Below are 18,704 nucleotides of genomic sequence, written 5' to 3'. Positions count from 1 at the left end.
CTCTCTCTCACGTGCTCACACTCATTCCCTCTCTCTCACGTGCTCACACTCATTCCCTCTCTCTCACGTGCTCACACTCATGCCCTCTCTCTCACGTGCTCACACTCATGCACTTTCTCACACGTGCACACACTCATGCCCTCTCTCTCACGTGCTCACACTCATGCCCTCTCTCTCACGTGCTCACACTCATTCCCTCTCTCTCACGTGCTCACACTCATTCCCTCTCTCTCACGTGCTCACACTCATGCCCTCTCTCTCACGTGCTCACACTCATGCCCTCTCTCTCACGTGCTCACACTCATGCCCTCTCTCTCACGTGCTCACACTCATGCCCTCTCTCTCACGTGCACACACTCATGCCCTCTCTCACACGTGCACACACTCATGCCCTCTCTCTCACGTGCTCACACTCATGCACTTTCTCACACGTGCTCACACTCATGCCCTCTCTCTCACGTGCACACACTCATTCCCTCTCTCTCACGTGCACACACTCATGCCCTCTCTCTCACGTGCACACACTCATGCCCTCTCTCACGTGCTCACACTCATGCCCTCTCTCTCACGTGCACACACTCATTCCCTCTCTCTCACGTGCTCACACTCATGCACTTTCTCACACGTGCACACACTCATGCCCTCTCTCTCACGTGCTCACACTCATTCCCTCTCTCTCACGTGCTCACACTCATTCCCTCTCTCTCACGTGCTCACACTCATGCCCTCTCTCTCACGTGCTCACACTCATTCCCTCTCTCTCACGTGCTCACACTCATTCCCTCTCTCTCACGTGCTCACACTCATGCCCTCTCTCTCACGTGCTCACACTCATTCCCTCTCTCTCACGTGCTCACACTCATTCCCTCTCTCTCACGTGCTCACACTCATTCCCTCTCTCTCATGTGCTCACACTCATGCCCTCTCTCTCACGTGCACACACTCATGCCCTCTCTCTCACGTGCTCACACTCATTCCCTCTCTCTCTCACGTGCTCACACTCATGCCCTCTCTCTCACGTGCTCACACTCATGCCCTCTCTCTCACGTGCTCACACTCATGCCCTCTCTCTCACGTGCTCACACTCATGCACTTTCTCACACGTGCACACACTCATGCCCTCTCTCTCACGTGCTCACACTCATGCCCTCTCTCTCACGTGCTCACACTCATTCCCTCTCTCTCACGTGCTCACACTCATGCCCTCTCTCTCACGTGCTCACACTCATGCCCTCTCTCTCACGTGCTCACACTCATGCCCTCTCTCTCACGTGCTCACACTCATTCCCTCTCTCTCACGTGCTCACACTCATGCCCTCTCTCTCACGTGCACACACTCATGCCCTCTCTCACGTGCACACACTCATGCCCTCTCTCTCACGTGCACACACACACTCTCTCACATGCACACACCCATGCCCTCTTTCACACGTGCACATACTCACACCCTCTTTCACATGTGCACACACATGCAGTCTCTCACACACGTGCACTCAGACACACTCCCTCACACGCGCGCATGCGCACGCACACACCAGTTAGCCTGACCAATATGTCGTTGGGGGCCAGAAGAAGCCGGAGCCTCTGGTGGAATACCACCTGGATGCAGGGAGAAACACTCAGGCCACACGGGAACCCCGGACCAGTGTGTGCTGTTGTGCTGCCGCAGACAGTCGTAGACGGGTGTTGTGAGGACAGCTGACCGCTCCCCTCTGCCCTCTCCCTCAGATCCAGCGGGCCCTGCTGAGGAACAACCAGACGCAGTGCTTCTCGCAGAGACAGGCTCTCCGGCTGCACCAGGGCCTGGTCACCAGCACGGCCGAGCAAGTAAACACCCGGCGCAGCCACAGGCCGTGTAGGAGCAGGCGCAGCGCTGTCACTGTTTAACCTCTCCTACACTACCTGCGCTGTATCTCTGTATGAACCCCTCTCTCTCAGTGCAGTGTTAATGTACTGGAGTGTCCAGTCAGTCAGTGTGTCTGTATGAACCCCTCTCTCTCAGTGCAGTGTTAATGTACTGGAGTGTCCAGTCAGTCAGTGTGTCTGTATGAACCCCTCTCTCTCAGTGCAGTGTTAATGTACTGGAGTGTCCAGTCAGTCAGTGTGTCTGTATGAACCCCTCTCTCTCAGTGCAGTGTTAATGTACTGGAGTGTCCAGTCAGTCAGTGTGTCTGTATGAACCCCTCTCTCTCAGTGCAGTGTTAATGTACTGGAGTGTCCAGTCAGTCAGTGTGTCTGTATGAACCCCTCTCTCTCAGTGCAGTGTTAATGTACTGGAGTGTCCAGTCAGTCAGTGTGTCTGTATGAACCCCTCTCTCTCAGTGCAGTGTTAATGTACTGGAGTGTCCAGTCAGTGTGTCTGTATGAACCCCTCTCTCTCAGTGCAGTGTTAATGTACTGGAGTGTCCAGTCAGTCAGTGTGTCTGTATGAACCCCTCTCTCTCAGTGCAGTGTTAATGTACTGGAGTGTCCAGTCAGTCAGTGTGTCTGTATGAGCCCCTCTCTCTCAGTGCAGTGTTAATGTACTGGAGTGTCCAGTCAGTCAGTGTGTCTGTATGAACCCCTCTCTCTCAGTGCAGTGTTAATGTACTGGAGTGTCCAGTCAGTCAGTGTGTCTGTATGAACCCCTCTCTCTCAGTGCAGTGTTAATGTACTGGAGTGTCCAGTCAGTGTGTCTGTATGAACCCCTCTCTCTCAGTGCAGTGTTAATGTACTGGAGTGTCCAGTCAGTGTGTCTGTATGAACCCCTCTCTCTCAGTGCAGTGTTAATGTACTGTAGTGTCCAGTCAGTGTGTCTGTATGAACCCCTCTCTCTCAGTGCAGTGTTAATGTGCTGGAGTGTCCAGTCAGTCAGTGTGTCTGTATGAACCCCTCTCTCTCAGTGCAGTGTTAATGTACTGGAGTGTCCAGTCAGTCAGTGTGTCTGTATGAACCCCTCTCTCTCAGTGCAGTGTTAATGTACTGGAGTGTCCAGTCAGTGTGTCTGTATGAACCCCTCTCTCTCAGTGCAGTGTTAATGTACTGGAGTGTCCAGTCAGTCAGTGTGTCTGTATGAACCCCTCTCTCTCAGTGCAGTGTTAATGTACTGGAGTGTCCAGTCAGTCAGTGTGTCTGTATGAACCCCTCTCTCTCAGTGCAGTGTTAATGTACTGGAGTGTCCAGTCAGTGTGTCTGTATGAACCCCTCTCTCTCAGTGCAGTGTTAATGTACTGGAGTGTCCAGTCAGTCAGTGTGTCTGTATGAACCCCTCTCTCTCAGTGCAGTGTTAATGTACTGGAGTGTCCAGTCAGTGTGTCTGTATGAACCCCTCTCTCTCAGTGCAGTGTTAATGTACTGGAGTGTCCAGTCAGTGTGTCTGTATGAACCCCTCTCTCTCAGTGCAGTGTTAATGTACTGGAGTGTCCAGTCAGTCAGTGTGTCTGTATGAACCCCTCTCTCTCAGTGCAGTGTTAATGTACTGTAGTGTCCAGTCAGTCAGTGTGTCTGTATGAACCCCTCTCTCTCAGTGCAGTGTTAATGTACTGGAGTGTCCAGTCAGTGTGTCTGTATGAACCCCTCTCTCTCAGTGCAGTGTTAATGTACTGGAGTGTCCAGTCAGTCAGTGTGTCTGTATGAACCCCTCTCTCTCAGTGCAGTGTTAATGTACTGGAGTGTCCAGTCAGTGTGTCTGTATGAACCCCTCTCTCTCAGTGCAGTGTTAATGTAGTGGAGTGTCCAGTCAGTGTTTCTGTATTAACCCCTCTCCTCTCTCAGGTGATGGACAGGCTGTGTGTGCGTGTTCAGCAGCAGGTGTGTGTGCTGCGAAGCTGCCCAGCTGAAGCCGTTCGGGAAGACCTGCAGGGAGCGAGACAGGTCCTGAAGGAGGCCAGGAACTCCCGAGCGGTGAGCGTCTCCCTTTCTGAGCAACTGAGCTGGTCTGAATCTCCTGCTGTGTTGATCTGTGTGTGCTGTAGGCCTGTCTGCCTCTCGGAGTGTCTGTGACGCTGATCGCTGTCTCAGGGTCTGCTTCTTCTGCCTGTTCCTGTGCCTGAGTGCGCTGGCTGTCTTCAGTTCTGCGTCTCTCTGTGTACTGAGCTTTGCCCTCTGTCTGAGTTATTGACCTGGTCCTCTGTATTGCTAACCCATCATCTTTCCCCAGTCACATTCACCCAGGGCTTTCGCTGAACTGGTGTACTAACGTCACTCTCCTCTCTCTGTTTTTCTGCTTCAGCTCATGTCTCTCTCTCTGTTCACGCGTTAACCCATCTCTCTCTCCTAGTGGGTCTGTGTTGTTTTGTGTTAACCTGTCTCTCTCTGTCCCAGCTGTACCCCTCTCTCTGCGAGCTGGCCCATGTGCTGTGTGTGTATTAACCTGTCTCCTCTCTCCCAGCTGTACCCCTCTCTCTGCGAGCTGGCCCATGTGCTGTGGGTGTATTAACCTGTCTCTCTCTCCCAGCTGTACCCCTCTCTCTGCGAGCTGGCCCATGAGCTGTGTGTGTATTAACCTGTCTCTCTGTCCCAGCTGTACCCCTCTCTCTGCGAGCTGGCCCATGTGCTGTGTGTGTATTAACCTGTCTCTCTGTCCCAGCTGTACCCCTCTCTCTGCGAGCTGGCCCATGTGCTGTGTGTGTATTAACCTGTCTCTCTGTCCCAGCTGTACCTCTCTCTCTGCGAGCTGGCCCATGAGCTGTGTGTGTATTAACCTGTCTCTCTCTCTCCCAGCTGTACCCCTCTCTCTGCGAGCTGGCCCATGTGCTGTGTGTGTATTAACCTGTCTCTCTGTCCCAGCTGTACCCCTCTCTCTGCGAGCTGGCCCATGAGCTGTGTGTGTATTAACCTGTCTCTCTGTCCCAGCTGTACCCCTCTCTCTGCGAGCTGGCCCATGTGCTGTGTGTGTATTAACCTGTCTCTCTGTCCCAGCTGTACCCCTCTCTCTGCGAGCTGGCCCATGTGCTGTGTGTGTATTAACCTGTCTCTCTGTCCCAGCTGTACCTCTCTCTCTGCGAGCTGGCCCATGAGCTGTGTGTGTATTAACCTGTCTCTCTCTCTCCCAGCTGTACCCCTCTCTCTGCGAGCTGGCCCATGAGCTGTGTGTGTATTAACCTGTCTCTCTGTCCCAGCTGTACCCCTCTCTCTGCGAGCTGGCCCATGTGCTGTGTGTGTATTAACCTGTCTCTCTCTGTCCCAGCTGTACCCCTCTCTCTGCGAGCTGGCCCATGTGCTGTGTGTGTATTAACCTGTCTCTCTCTGTCCCAGCTGTACCCCTCTCTCTGCGAGCTGGCCCATGTGCTGTGTGTGTATTAACCTGTCTCTCTGTCCCAGCTGTACCCCTCTCTCTGCGAGCTGGCCCATGTGCTGTGTGTGTATTAACCTGTCTCTCTCTCCCAGCTGTACCTGTCTCTCTGCGAGCTGGCCCATGTGCTGTGTGTGTATTAACCTGTCTCTCTCTCCCAGCTGTACCCGTCTCTCTGCGAGCTGGCCCATGTGCTGTGTGTGTATTAACCTGTCTCTCTGTCCCAGCTGTACCCCTCTCTCTGCGAGCTGGCCCATGAGCTGTGGGTGTATTAACCTGTCTCTCTGTCCCAGCTGTACCCCTCTCTCTGCGAGCTGGCCCATGTGCTGTGTGTGTATTAACCTGTCTCTCTCTCCCAGCTGTACCCCTCTCTCTGCGAGCTGGCCCATGAGCTGTGTGTGTATTAACCTGTCTGTCTCTCTGTCCCAGCTGTACCTCTCTCTCTGCGAGCTGGCCCATGAGCTGTGTGTGTATTAACCTGTCTCTCTCTCTCCCAGCTGTACCCCTCTCTCTGCGAGCTGGCCCATGTGCTGTGGGTGTATTAACCTGTCTCTCTCTCTCTCTGTCCCAGCTGTACCTCTCTCTCTGCGAGCTGGCCCATGAGCTGTGGGTGTGTTAACCTGTCTCTCTCTCTCCCAGCTGTACCCCTCTCTCTGCAAGCTGGCCCATGAGCTGTGTGTGTATTAACCCGTCTCTCTCTCCCAGCTGTACCCGTCTCTCTGCGAGCTGGCCCATGAGCTGTGTGTGTGTTAACCTGTCTGTCTCTCTCTCTCCCAGCTGTACCCCTCTCTCTGCGAGCTGGCCCATGAGCTGTGTGTGTATTAACCTGTCTGTCTCTCCCAGCTGTACCCCTCTCTCTGCGAGCTGGCCCATGAGCTGTGTGTGTGTTAACCTGTCTGTCTCTCTCTCTCCCAGCTGTACCCGTCTCTCTGCGAGCTGGCCCATGTGCTGTGTGTATTAACCTGTCTCTCTCTCCCAGCTGTACCCGTCTCTCTGCGAGCTGGCCCATGAGCTGTGGGTGTGTTAACCTGTCTCTCTCTCTCCCAGCTGTACCCCTCTCTCTGCGAGCTGGCCCATGAGCTGTGTGTGTATTAACCCGTCTCTCTCTCCCAGCTGTACCCGTCTCTCTGCGAGCTGGCCCATGAGCTGTGTGTGTGTTAACCTGTCTGTCTCTCTCTCTCCCAGCTGTACCCCTCTCTCTGCGAGCTGGCCCATGAGCTGTGTGTGTATTAACCTGTCTGTCTCTCCCAGCTGTACCCCTCTCTCTGCGAGCTGGCCCATGAGCTGTGGGTGTATTAACCTGTCTCTCTCTCCCAGCTGTACCCCTCTCTCTGCGAGCTGGCCCATGAGCTGTGTGTGTATTAACCTGTCTCTCTCTCCCAGCTGTACCCCTCTCTCTGCGAGCTGGCCCATGAGCTGTGTGTGTATTAACCTGTCTCTCTCTCCCAGCTGTACCCCTCTCTCTGCGAGCTGGCCCATGTGCTGTCGGTGGACGGCCCGGTCAGGCAGCGGCTGGACTCTCTGGCCGGCGATCTCGCCAAGGCTGCCGACAAGGAGCTGCAGGTACCGAGGAAGACGCCGGCCTCCTCCTCCTCCTCTCCCTCCAGCCGCTGCCCCCTGTGCCCCTGCTGACCGGCTGCCTCCTGCCCCCAGGTGATCGTGGACTCCATGGTGTCTCTCTGCCAGGAGCTGTGCCCCCAGTCCGCGACGCAGGCCGAGCGCCTCACCCCCCCCCTCTCCTCCGTCACCGACCGCGTCTCCATCCCTCGTTCCGCCATCCGCACCGCCCTGATGGAGCGAGCAGGACAGGACATCCACCGGGCCCTGGAGTGAGTCTGTCCAGCCAGTGTGTCTGTGTGAACCCCTCTCTCTCAGTGCAGTGTTAATGTACTGGAGTGTCCAGTCAGTCAGTGTGTCTGTATGAACCCCTCTCTCTCAGTGCAGTGTTAATGTACTGGAGTGTCCAGTCAGTCAGTGTGTCTGTATGAACCCCTCTCTCTCAGTGCAGTGTTAATGTACTGGAGTGTCCAGTCAGTCAGTGTGTCTGTATGAACCCCTCTCTCTCAGTGCAGTGTTAATGTACTGGAGTGTCCAGTCAGTCAGTGTGTCTGTATGAACCCCTCTCTCTCAGTGCAGTGTTAATGTACTGGAGTGTCCAGTCAGTCAGTGTGTCTGTATGAACCCCTCTCTCTCAGTGCAGTGTTAATGTACTGGAGTGTCCAGTCAGTGTGTCTGTGTGAACCCCTCTCTCTCAGTGCAGTGTTAATGTACTGGAGTGTCCAGTCAGTCAGTGTGTCTGTATGAACCCCTCTCTCTCAGTGCAGTGTTAATGTACTGGAGTGTCCAGTCAGTGTGTCTGTGTGAACCCCTCTCTCTCAGTGCAGTGTTAATGTACTGGAGTGTCCAGTCAGTGTGTCTGTATGAACCCCTCTCTCTCAGTGCAGTGTTAATGTACTGGAGTGTCCAGTCAGTCAGTGTGTCTGTATGAAGCCCTCTCTCTCAGTGCAGTGTTAATGTACTGGATTGTCCAGTCAGTCAGTGTGTCTGTATGAACCCCTCTCTCTCAGTGCAGTGTTAATGTACTGGAGTGTCCAGTCAGTCAGTGTGTCTGTATGAACCCCTCTCTCTCAGTGCAGTGTTGATGTACTGGAGTGTCCAGTCAGTCAGTGTGTCTGTATTAACCCCTCTCCCTCTCTTCCTGTCTCTCTCTCAGGGAGGTGAAGCTGTCTGTAGTCTCCTATCTCACAAATTCCATTGTGGACCAGATTCTGCAGGAGTTGTACGCTACTCACAAGACTCTGGTGAGTGGCACACAATCCTGTCCCATCCCAGTGTTCCCAGTGTTCCTGCAGAACCACTGTTCCCGACGCCATGATCCGTTGTCGCAGGAAGGGGACTCAAACAGCAGTTCTGGCCCGAGATGGTCCATTACTGCTTAAGCCCAAACACAGTTCTCCTGTCCCCAAGACCGTTTGTGTATTGGACCTGCGGGGTTCCTAATATTGTGGCCATATGTGTGGGTTTGAGTGCTCATGTCTGCAGGGGGAGACTCCAGGATCTCCAGGACAGCCTGAGCCCGGCAGTGTCCGATCGGACCGGTGCCGGAGGGACTGACTGACCCGTTCCCAGAGTCTGAGCCCCACAGTGTCCGATCGGAGCGGTGCCGGAGGGACTGGCTGACCCGTTCCCAGAGTCTGAGCCCGGCAGTGTCCGATCGGACCGGTGCCAGAGGGACTGGCTGACCCGTTCCCAGAGTCTGAGCCCCACAGTGTCCGATCGGACCGGTGCCGGAGGGACTGGCTGACCCGTTCCCAGAGTCTGAGCCCGGCGGCGTCCGATCGGACCAGTGCCAGAGGGACTGGCTGACCCGTTCCCAGAGTCTGAGCCCCACAGTGTCTGATCGGCCCGGTGCCAGAGGGACTGGCTGACCCGTTCCCAGAGTCTGAGCCCCACAGTGTCCGATCGGACCGGTGCCAGAGGGACTGGCTGACCCGTTCCCAGAGTCTGAGCCCCACAGTGTCTGATCGGCCCGGTGCCAGAGGGACTGGCTGACCCGTTCCCAGAGTCTGAGCCCCACAGTGTCCGATCGGACCGGTGCCAGAGGGACTGGCTGACCCGTTCCCAGAGTCTGAGCCCAGTGGCGTCCGATCGGACCGGTGCCGGAGGGACTGGCAGACCCGTTCCCAGAGTCTGAGCCCGGCGGCGTCCGATCGGACCGGTGCCGGAGGGACTGGCTGACCCGTTCCCAGAGTCTGAGCCCGGCGGCGTCCGATCGGACCGGTGCCAGAGGGACTGGCTGACCCGTTCCCAGAGTCTGATCTCAGCTGTGTGTCATTGGACCAGCGCCAGAGATGACTTGAGTCTGGGACCCCTGGAGAGTCCCGGATCTGATAGTACTGATCTTCTCCAGCACCTGGACGGGAAGACGACGGACACTCTCACTCTGATTTCCTGCCTTGTTTAACGTGAGCCTGTCGCCCCCCCCAGGCTCGCCATGTGTCCCAAGTGAAGCACTGGGCCCGGGAGGAGGAGGGCGCGGGCACGGGCACGAGCCGGAGGAGACACCGCGACTCCCTGGACATCACTGACGAAGAGCTGGGCACCAGCATCGTGAGTGCGTGTGTGAGCTGAGCACCAGTATCACGAGAGAGTGTGTGTGTGCGTGTTTGAGCTGGGCACCAGCATCGTGAGTGCGTGTGTGAGCTGAGCACCAGTATCATGAGAGTGTGTGTGTGTGTGTGTGTGTGTGTGTGTGTGTGAGCTGGGCACCAGCATCATGAGTGCGTGTGTGAGCTGAGCACCAGTATCACGAGAGTGCGTGTGTGTGTGTGTGTGTCTAAGCTGGGCACCAGCATCGTGACTGTGTATGTGAGATGGGCACCAGCATCGGGAATGTGTGAGCTGGGTACCAAAATCGTGAGTGTGTGTGCGTGCGTGCTGGGCACCAGGTTTGTGAATATGTGTGAGCTGGGCACAAGACGTTGTGTGTGTGTGAGTTGGGCACCAGAGTCGTGAGTGTTTTAGGTAGGCACCCGTGTCGTGTGTGTGTGTGTGTGTGTGTGTGTGTGTGTGTGTGTGTGTGTGTGTGTGTGTGTGTGTGTGTGTAAGCTGGGCTCCAGCAAAGTGAGTGAAAGTGTGAGCTGGGCACCCGTGTCTTGAGTGTTTGTGCGAGTGTGTGTAAGCTGGGCACCCGCATTGTGAATGTAAGTGTGTGTGAGCTGGGCACCCGCTTTGTCTCTGAGTGTGAGCTGGGCACTAGCATCGTGAGTGCGAGTGTGTATGTCTGTGAATACGTGTCTGTAAGTGTGAACCGGACACCAGCATAGTGTGTGAGTGTGTGTGAGAGCGGGGCTTTTTGTGCGCGCTGGTGGGCATGTTCCCGTGTGCGGTCAGTCTCTGGCGTGTCAGGAAGACAGGCAGGGGGTTCGAGAAGATACTCTGGCCTTGCACAGCCTCCGCCGTGGGGAAGGAATGTTTCGGCGGGATTTATGAACACGCTTGTGATGATGGCGGATGTGGATTGGGCCCCCGGCCTCTGTCTCTTCGCCCTGTGCATCTCTGCCCCTTCCTGCAGGACACTATAGCGATAAAGAAGCGGACGTCCAGAATGAGGAGAATCCGCCCAGTTTCCACCAGACTGAGTGAGTTCACTGTCCCTCTCGGTGCAGAGTCTCCCTTCTCTCTCCTCCTGCCATCATCTCGCTGTTCTTGACTTTCTCCTTTCTCTACTTCTGTCTTCCTAGACAGAAGTAGAGAATCTACTGGTGTGTCCAGTCAGTGTGTCTGTATGAACCCCTCTCTCTCAGTGCAGTGTTAATGTACTGGAGTGTCCAGTCAGTCAGTGTGTCTGTATGAACCCCTCTCTCTCAGTGCAGTGTTAATGTACTGGAGTGTCCAGTCAGTCAGTGTGTCTGTATGAACCCCTCTCTCTCAGTGCAGTGTTAATGTACTGGAGTGTCCAGTCAGTGTGTCTGTATGAACCCCTCTCTCTCAGTGCAGTGTTAATGTACTGGAGTGTCCAGTCAGTCAGTGTGTCTGTATGAACCCCTCTCTCTCAGTGCAGTGTTAATGTACTGGAGTGTCCAGTCAGTCAGTGTGTCTGTATGAACCCCTCTCTCTCAGTGCAGTGTTAATGTACTGGAGTGTCCAGTCAGTGTGTCTGTATGAACCCCTCTCTCTCAGTGCAGTGTTAATGTACTGGAGTGTCCAGTCAGTGTGTCTGTATGAACCCCTCTCTCTCAGTGCAGTGTTAATGTACTCTTTTAACCCCTCTGTGTCTCTCTCCCTCAGGTCTAGGTGATGACTCTAGCTCCTCCCCTCCTCCCTCAGCCCCTCCCCTCCTCTCCACGCCCCTCTCCCACTCGGCATCGTGGGAAACCCTCTCTGCCCTGCCCACCCAGGGTGCACCACTGCGTCACGTGACCAGGGTGAGGCCAAGACCGCCCAGGAGGCACCGGCGAGTCCCCGCCCCTCCGGAGATCCCCAACAACTCTGTGAGCGAAAGACGAGTCTCCGTCAGTCTCTGCCTGTCTTTGTCTCCCTCCCTATATCCCAGCTGTTTCTCTCTTCCTCCTCTTCTTCCTGGCTCTAAGACAATCGCTCTCATGTCTAACACTCTGACCCTGACCTTGACCACGTAATCTCATCTGTCTCTCTCACTGGTACTCAACCTGTCTCACCCTCTTTTCAGCTTTCTGAGCTTTCAGTCTCTCTGTTGCTGTTAACTCTCTCTGCCTGTTTGATTTCTAACCTGTCTCTCTCGCTGGTGTTTAAACTCTCCCAACTCTTCTCAGTTTCTAAGGAGTTTCTCTGGATGTCGGCTGTTTCCCTCTCCTTCCCTCTTAACCTGTCTCTCTCTCACTCGCCAGTAACACCTTTTCTAACACTGATCTCTGACCTGTCTCTCTCTCTCACACTTGTCAGTAACATCTTGTCTAACACTCTCTGATCTCTAGCCTGTCTCTCTCTCTCACACTCGTCAGTAACATCTTGTCTAACACTCTCTGATCTCTAGTCTGTCTCTCTCTTACTGTTGTTTTAACCTGTCTCTCTCCTCTTTCTGCCTGTCTCTCTCTCCCTCTTACTTTCCCTGACTCTTTCGAATCCGGAGCCGCCAGTGCTTTGTGGGTCCCCGAGCTGCCCTGGAGGGGTTCTTGTCGAGGGGTCTCCCCTCCCGCCCCCCCGTTCCTAACCCGTCTGTCTCTCTCTGCCTGCGCAGCACTGTGCGGAGAACGGCGCCGTGACGAGGCTGGACGACGGGCTGCCCGACTTCTACACCAAGAGGGTCCTGCCCGACAGGTGGGGCCTCGCTCGAACCCGGAGCCCCGAACCTCAAGCCACAAGTCCAGCCTGATCCCTGAACCCTGAACCCCAAGCCCTGAACCTCAAGCCACAAGTCCAGCCTGATCCCTGAACCCTGAACCCCAAGCCCTGAACCTCAAGCCACAAGTCCAGCCTGATCCCTGATCCCTGAACCCCAAGCCCTGAACCTCAAGCCACAAGTCCAGCCTGATCCCTGATCCCTGAACCCCAAGCCCTGAACCTCAAGCCACAAGTCCAGCCTGATCCCTGATCCCTGAACCCCAAGCCCTGAACCTCAAGCCACAAGTCCAGCCTGATCCCTGAACCCTGAACCTCAAGCCACAAGTCCAGCCTGATCCCTGAACCCTGAACCCCAAGCCACAAGTCCAGCCTGATCCCTGAACCCTGAGCCTCAAGCCACAAGTCCAGCCTGATCCCTGAACCATGAACCCCGAGCCCTGTGTCCAGGCTGAACCCTGAACCCTGAACCCTGAGTCCATTCCAAACCCCAACCCCAAGCCCTGAGTCCAGTCTGACCCCGATCCCAGGCCTGCTATACTGTACAGTACAAGTCGATGGGAAACCTCACAGCGCTGAATACCATCGACACCGCGACACCGCAATGAAGCCGAGCGTTTCCGGACAGCACCCAGTCAATCAATAATCAATACCGCGGGAGCCACCCCCCACTCGACGCTCGGCCAGAGAACGCACCCGAATTAACCCCCTGTCTCCCTCTGTCCGCCTGTCCCCCTGGCAGCCAGCTCTCCGCTCTGCACCAGTCCCAGTCGCTGCGCTCGCACAGGAAGAAGAGGCGCACCATGCTGTCCATCTTCGGCTTCCGCCGGAACCGCAACCCCCCTGCGGCCAATCAGGACGCGGAGTCCGGGGCAGGGGGAGGGGCCTGTGGGGAAGAGTGCCGCACAGCGCCCCCTAGGTACGGCTCGGGGAACGACTGGGCTCCCTTTCCATCTGTTTCTCCAGGGAGGCTCTCCAATTGAAGTTTCAAATCGACATGTGTGGACCTGTGTCTTGTCTGTGTGGACCTGTCTCGCCTGTCTCAGCGCTGTGTGCAGTGTCTTGTCTGTGTGGACCTGTCCCAGCACTGTGTGCAGTGTCTTGTCTGTGTGGACCTGTCTCGCCTGTCTCAGCGCTGTGTGCAGTGTCTTGTCTGTGTGGACCTGTCTCGCCTGTCTCAGCGCTGTGTGCAGTGTCTTGTCTGTGTGGACCTGTCTCGCCTGTCTCAGCACTGTGTGCAGTGTCTTGTCTGTGTGGACCTGTCTCGCCTGTCTCAGCGCTGTGTGCAGTGTCTTGTCTGTGTGGACCTGTCTCACCTGTCTCAGCGCTGTGTGCAGTGTCTTGTCTGTGTGGACCTGTCTCGCCTGTCTCAGCGCTGTGTGCAGTGTCTTGTCTGTGTGGACCTGTCTCACCTGTCTCAGCGCTGTGTGCAGTGTCTTGTCTGTGTGGACCTGTCTCGCCTGTCTCAGCGCTGTGTGCAGTGTCTTGTCTGTGTGGACCTGTCTTGCCTGTCTCAGCGCTGTGTGCAGTGTCTTGTCTGTGTGGACCTGTCTCAGTGCTGTGTGCAGTGTCTTGTCTGTGTGGACCTGTCCCAGCACTGTGTGCAGTGTCTTGTCTGTGTGGACCTGTCTCACCTGTCTCAGCGCTGTGTGCAGTGTCTTGTCTGTGTGGACCTGTCTCACCTGTCTCAGCGCTGTGTGCAGTGTCTTGTCTGTGTGGACCTGTCTCAGTGCTGTGTGCAGTGTCTTGTCTGTGTGGACCTGTCCCAGCACTGTGTGCAGTGTCTTGTCTGTGTGGACCTGTCTCACCTGTCTCAGCGCTGTGTGCAGTGTCTTGTCTGTGTGGACCTGTCTCACCTGTCTCAGCGCTGTGTGCAGTGTCTTGTCTGTGTGGACCTGTCTCACCTGTCTCAGCGCTGTGTGCAGTGTCTTGTCTGTGTGGACCTGTCCCAGCACTGTGTGCAGTGTCTTGTCTGTGTGGACCTGTCTCACCTGTCTCAGCGCTGTGTGCAGTGTCTTGTCTGTGTGGACCTGTCTCAGTGCTGTGTGCAGTGTCTTGTCTGTGTGGACCTGTCCCAGCACTGTGTGCAGTGTCTTGTCTGTGTGGACCTGTCTCACCTGTCTCAGCGCTGTGTGCAGTGTCTTGTCTGTGTGGACCTGTCTCACCTGTCTCAGCGCTGTGTGCAGTGTCTTGTCTGTGTGGACCTGTCTCACCTGTCTCAGCGCTGTGTGCAGTGTCTTGTCTGTGTGGACCTGTCTCAGTGCTGTGTGCAGTGTCTTGTCTGTGTGGACCTGTCCCAGCACTGTGTGCAGTGTCTTGTCTGTGTGGACCTGTCTCACCTGTCTCAGCGCTGTGTGCAGTGTCTTGTCTGTGTGGACCTGTCTCACCTGTCTCAGCGCTGTGTGCAGTGTCTTGTCTGTGTGGACCTGTCTCACCTGTCTCAGCGCTGTGTGCAGTGTCTTGTCTGTGTGGACCTGTCTCACCTGTCTCAGTGCTGTGTGCAGTGTCTTGTCTGTGTGGACCTGTCTCACCTGTCTCAGCGCTGTGTGCAGTGTCTTGTCTGTGTGGACCTGTCTCACCTGTCTCAGTGCTGTGTGCAGTGTCTTGTCTGTGTGGACCTGTCCTGTCTCACCTGTCTCAGCGCTGTGTGCAGTGTCTTGTCTGTGTGGACCTGTCTCACCTGTCTCAGCGCTGTGTGCAGTGTCTTGTCTGTGTGGACCTGTCTCACCTGTCTCAGCGCTGTGTGCAGTGTCTTGTCTGTGTGGACCTGTCTCACCTGTCTCAGCGCTGTGTGCAGTGTCTTGTCTGTGTGGACCTGTCTCACCTGTCTCAGCGCTGTGTGCAGTGTCTTGTCTGTGTGGACCTGTCTCACCTGTCTCAGTGCTGTGTGCAGTGTCTTGTCTGTGTGGACCTGTCCTGTCTCACCTGTCTCAGCGCTGTGTGCAGTGTCTTGTCTGTGTGGACCTGTCTCAGTGCTGTGTGCAGTGTCTTGTCTGTGTGGACCTGTCTCACCTGTCTCAGCGCTGTGTGCAGTGTCTTGTCTGTGTGGACCTGTCTCACCTGTCTCAGCGCTGTGTGCAGTGTCTTGTCTGTGTGGACCTGTCTCACCTGTCTCAGCGCTGTGTGCAGTGTCTTGTCTGTGTGGACCTGTCTCACCTGTCTCAGCGCTGTGTGCAGTGTCATGTCTGTGTGGACCTGTCCCAGCACTGTGTGCAGTGTCTTGTCTGTGTGGACCTGTCTCACCTGTCTCAGCGCTGTGTGCAGTGTCTTGTCTGTGTGGACCTGTCTCACCTGTCTCAGCGCTGTGTGCAGTGTCTTGTCTGTGTGGACCTGTCTCACCTGTCTCAGCGCTGTGTGCAGTGTCTTGTCTGTGTGGACCTGTCTCAGTGCTGTGTGCAGTGTCTTGTCTGTGTGGACCTGTCCCAGCACTGTGTGCAGTGTCTTGTCTGTGTGGACCTGTCTCACCTGTCCCAGCACTGTGTGCAGTGTCATGTCTGTGTGGACCTGTCTCACCTGTCTCAGCGCTGTGTGCAGTGTCTTGTCTGTGTGGACCTGTCTCACCTGTCTCAGCGCTGTGTGCAGTGTCTTGTCTGTGTGGACCTGTCTCACCTGTCTCAGCGCTGTGTGCAGTGTCTTGTCTGTGTGGACCTGTCTCAGCACTGTGTGCAGTGTCTTGTCTGTGTGGACCTGTCTCACCTGTCTCAGCGCTGTGTGCAGTGTCTTGTCTGTGTGGACCTGTCTCACCTGTCTCAGCGCTGTGTGCAGTGTCTTGTCTGTGTGGACCTGTCTCACCTGTCTCAGCGCTGTGTGCAGTGTCTTGTCTGTGTGGACCTGTCTCACCTGTCTCAGTGCTGTGTGCAGTGTCTTGTCTGTGTGGACCTGTCTCACCTGTCTCAGCGCTGTGTGCAGTGTCTTGTCTGTGTGGACCTGTCTCACCTGTCTCAGTGCTGTGTGCAGTGTCTTGTCTGTGTGGACCTGTCCTGTCTCACCTGTCTCAGCGCTGTGTGCAGTGTCTTGTCTGTGTGGACCTGTCTCACCTGTCTCAGCGCTGTGTGCAGTGTCTTGTCTGTGTGGACCTGTCTCACCTGTCTCAGCGCTGTGTGCAGTGTCTTGTCTGTGTGGACCTGTCTCACCTGTCTCAGCGCTGTGTGCAGTGTCTTGTCTGTGTGGACCTGTCTCACCTGTCTCAGCGCTGTGTGCAGTGTCTTGTCTGTGTGGACCTGTCTCACCTGTCTCAGTGCTGTGTGCAGTGTCTTGTCTGTGTGGACCTGTCCTGTCTCACCTGTCTCAGCGCTGTGTGCAGTGTCTTGTCTGTGTGGACCTGTCTCAGTGCTGTGTGCAGTGTCTTGTCTGTGTGGACCTGTCTCACCTGTCTCAGCGCTGTGTGCAGTGTCTTGTCTGTGTGGACCTGTCTCACCTGTCTCAGCGCTGTGTGCAGTGTCTTGTCTGTGTGGACCTGTCTCACCTGTCTCAGCGCTGTGTGCAGTGTCTTGTCTGTGTGGACCTGTCTCACCTGTCTCAGCGCTGTGTGCAGTGTCATGTCTGTGTGGACCTGTCCCAGCACTGTGTGCAGTGTCTTGTCTGTGTGGACCTGTCTCACCTGTCTCAGCGCTGTGTGCAGTGTCTTGTCTGTGTGGACCTGTCTCACCTGTCTCAGCGCTGTGTGCAGTGTCTTGTCTGTGTGGACCTGTCTCACCTGTCTCAGCGCTGTGTGCAGTGTCTTGTCTGTGTGGACCTGTCTCAGTGCTGTGTGCAGTGTCTTGTCTGTGTGGACCTGTCCCAGCACTGTGTGCAGTGTCTTGTCTGTGTGGACCTGTCTCACCTGTCCCAGCACTGTGTGCAGTGTCATGTCTGTGTGGACCTGTCTCACCTGTCTCAGCGCTGTGTGCAGTGTCTTGTCTGTGTGGACCTGTCTCACCTGTCTCAGCGCTGTGTGCAGTGTCTTGTCTGTGTGGACCTGTCTCACCTGTCTCAGCGCTGTGTGCAGTGTCTTGTCTGTGTGGACCTGTCCCAGCACTGTGTGCAGTGTCTTGTCTGTGTGGACCTGTCTCGCCTGTCTCAGCGCTGTGTGCAGTGTCTTGTCTGTGTGGACCTGTCTCACCTGTCTCAGCGCTGTGTGCAGTGTCTTGTCTGTGTGGACCTGTCTCACCTGTCTCAGCGCTGTGTGCAGTGTCTTGTCTGTGTGGACCTGTCTCGCCTGTCTCAGCGCTGTGTGCAGTGTCTTGTCTGTGTGGACCTGTCTCACCTGTCTCAGCGCTGTGTGCAGTGTCTTGTCTGTGTGGACCTGTCTCAGCCCTGTGTGCAGTGTCTTGTCTGTGTGGACCTGTCCCAGCACTGTGTGCAGTGTCTTGTCTGTGTGGACCTGTCTCACCTGTCTCAGCGCTGTGTGCAGTGTCTTGTCTGTGTGGACCTGTCTTGCCTGTCTCAGCGCTGTGTGCAGTGTCTTGTCTGTGTGGACCTGTCTCACCTGTCTCAGCGCTGTGTGCAGTGTCTTGTCTGTGTGGACCTGTCTCAGCCCTGTGTGCAGTGTCTTGTCTGTGTGGACCTGTCCCAGCACTGTGTGCAGTGTCTTGTCTGTGTGGACCTGTCTCACCTGCCCCAGCACTGTGTGCAGTGTCTTGTCTGTGTGTACCTCTGCGTACCTGTGTGTAGTGTCTGTGTGGAGTCTGACACACATCCCTCCTCTCTCTCTCTCTCTCTCTCTCTCTCTCTCTCTCTCTCTCTCCTCTTCAGTCACCCGGAGGGTTTGTACTCCCTGCTGCAGCCCCCAGGGAATGCTGGGAAGGCCGAGTCCTCCGGCCAGGACACCCGCAGCCCAGGGGCTGATGGGAAGAAGGTGCACTCTCCGGGGGACGGGGCGGGAGGCCTGGTGGAGGCGCGGCCGGTGCAGGGGGTGCCCCTCCCGGGCATGGGCCTGGGCAAGCCGATGAGCCTGGCAGCCAAGCAGGTGCAGTCCAAGGTGCGAGGCGGGCCAGCGCCGGGCGGGCACCAGGGGGCGCTGTGGGGCTGCCGCTGCATCTCTCAGGTCTCTCTCTCTCCCTCTTTCAGAAACCCGAGTCTGGAGTGGAGAGGCAGACTGACAGACGGGCTGCAGAGAGCAAACTGACAGACAGACGGGCTGCAGACAGCAGGCAGGCAGGCAGGGAGACAGACAGACAGGCTGCACAGAGCAGGGAGACAGACAGACAGCCTGCGCAGGGCAGGCAGGCAGACAGGGAGACAGACAGACGGGCTGCAGACAGCAGGCAGGCAGGCAGGGAGACAGACAGACAGGCTGCGCAGGGCAGGCAGGCAGACAGGGAGACAGACAGACAGCCTGCGCAGGGCAGGCAGGCAGACAGGGAGACAGACAGGGAGGTGGAGAGACGGGCCTCGGACGACCGCGGGACGTCTCCAGGCTCGGAGGTCCCAGCCCAGCCTGTGAAACCGGAGCCGCCGCCCCAGTCCAGCAAACCCAGCCTGGCCGGCCTGAGGCAGAGACACCTGCTGGAGAGCTCGGGTACTGCGCCCCCCTGCGCCTGTTTGTCCCACAGCCCCAGCTGTCTCAGTGAGCCTGGTGTTAGTGTCATGGCTGCTGACCCTCGGCTCTGGGTTCCACTCTGGAACACTGTAC

The 18,704-nt window shown here is 56.2% G+C and overlaps 1 protein-coding gene across 4 annotated transcripts in view; it reads left to right on the top strand.

Moving 5' to 3' along the window:
• carmil3 (capping protein regulator and myosin 1 linker 3) overlaps nt 1-18,704 on the top strand; it is a 46,649-nt gene that overhangs the window by 24,436 nt on the left and 3,509 nt on the right. For 2 of the 4 annotated variants that reach the window (XM_069188809.1, XM_069188810.1), the window contains exons 24-35: nt 1,729-1,827; nt 3,754-3,882; nt 6,722-6,835; nt 6,926-7,101; nt 7,986-8,073; nt 9,260-9,382; nt 10,347-10,413; nt 11,063-11,265; nt 11,991-12,070; nt 12,834-13,010; nt 17,825-18,050; nt 18,140-18,590. In XM_069188809.1, the coding sequence (XP_069044910.1) occupies nt 1,729-1,827; nt 3,754-3,882; nt 6,722-6,835; nt 6,926-7,101; nt 7,986-8,073; nt 9,260-9,382; nt 10,347-10,413; nt 11,063-11,265; nt 11,991-12,070; nt 12,834-13,010; nt 17,825-18,050; nt 18,140-18,590 (1,933 nt within the window). The remainder of the gene's footprint in view (nt 1-1,728; nt 1,828-3,753; nt 3,883-6,721; nt 6,836-6,925; nt 7,102-7,985; nt 8,074-9,259; nt 9,383-10,346; nt 10,414-11,062; nt 11,266-11,990; nt 12,071-12,833; nt 13,011-17,824; nt 18,051-18,139; nt 18,591-18,704) is intronic. The other 2 variants (XM_069188812.1, XM_069188811.1) reach the window with 2 other exon arrangements.

Source organism: Lepisosteus oculatus, chromosome 4, assembly GCF_040954835.1.
Source record: "Lepisosteus oculatus isolate fLepOcu1 chromosome 4, fLepOcu1.hap2, whole genome shotgun sequence".
Taxonomy (NCBI): Eukaryota; Metazoa; Chordata; class Actinopteri; order Semionotiformes; family Lepisosteidae; genus Lepisosteus; species Lepisosteus oculatus.
This window is presented reverse-complemented; position numbering and strand designations above follow the sequence as displayed.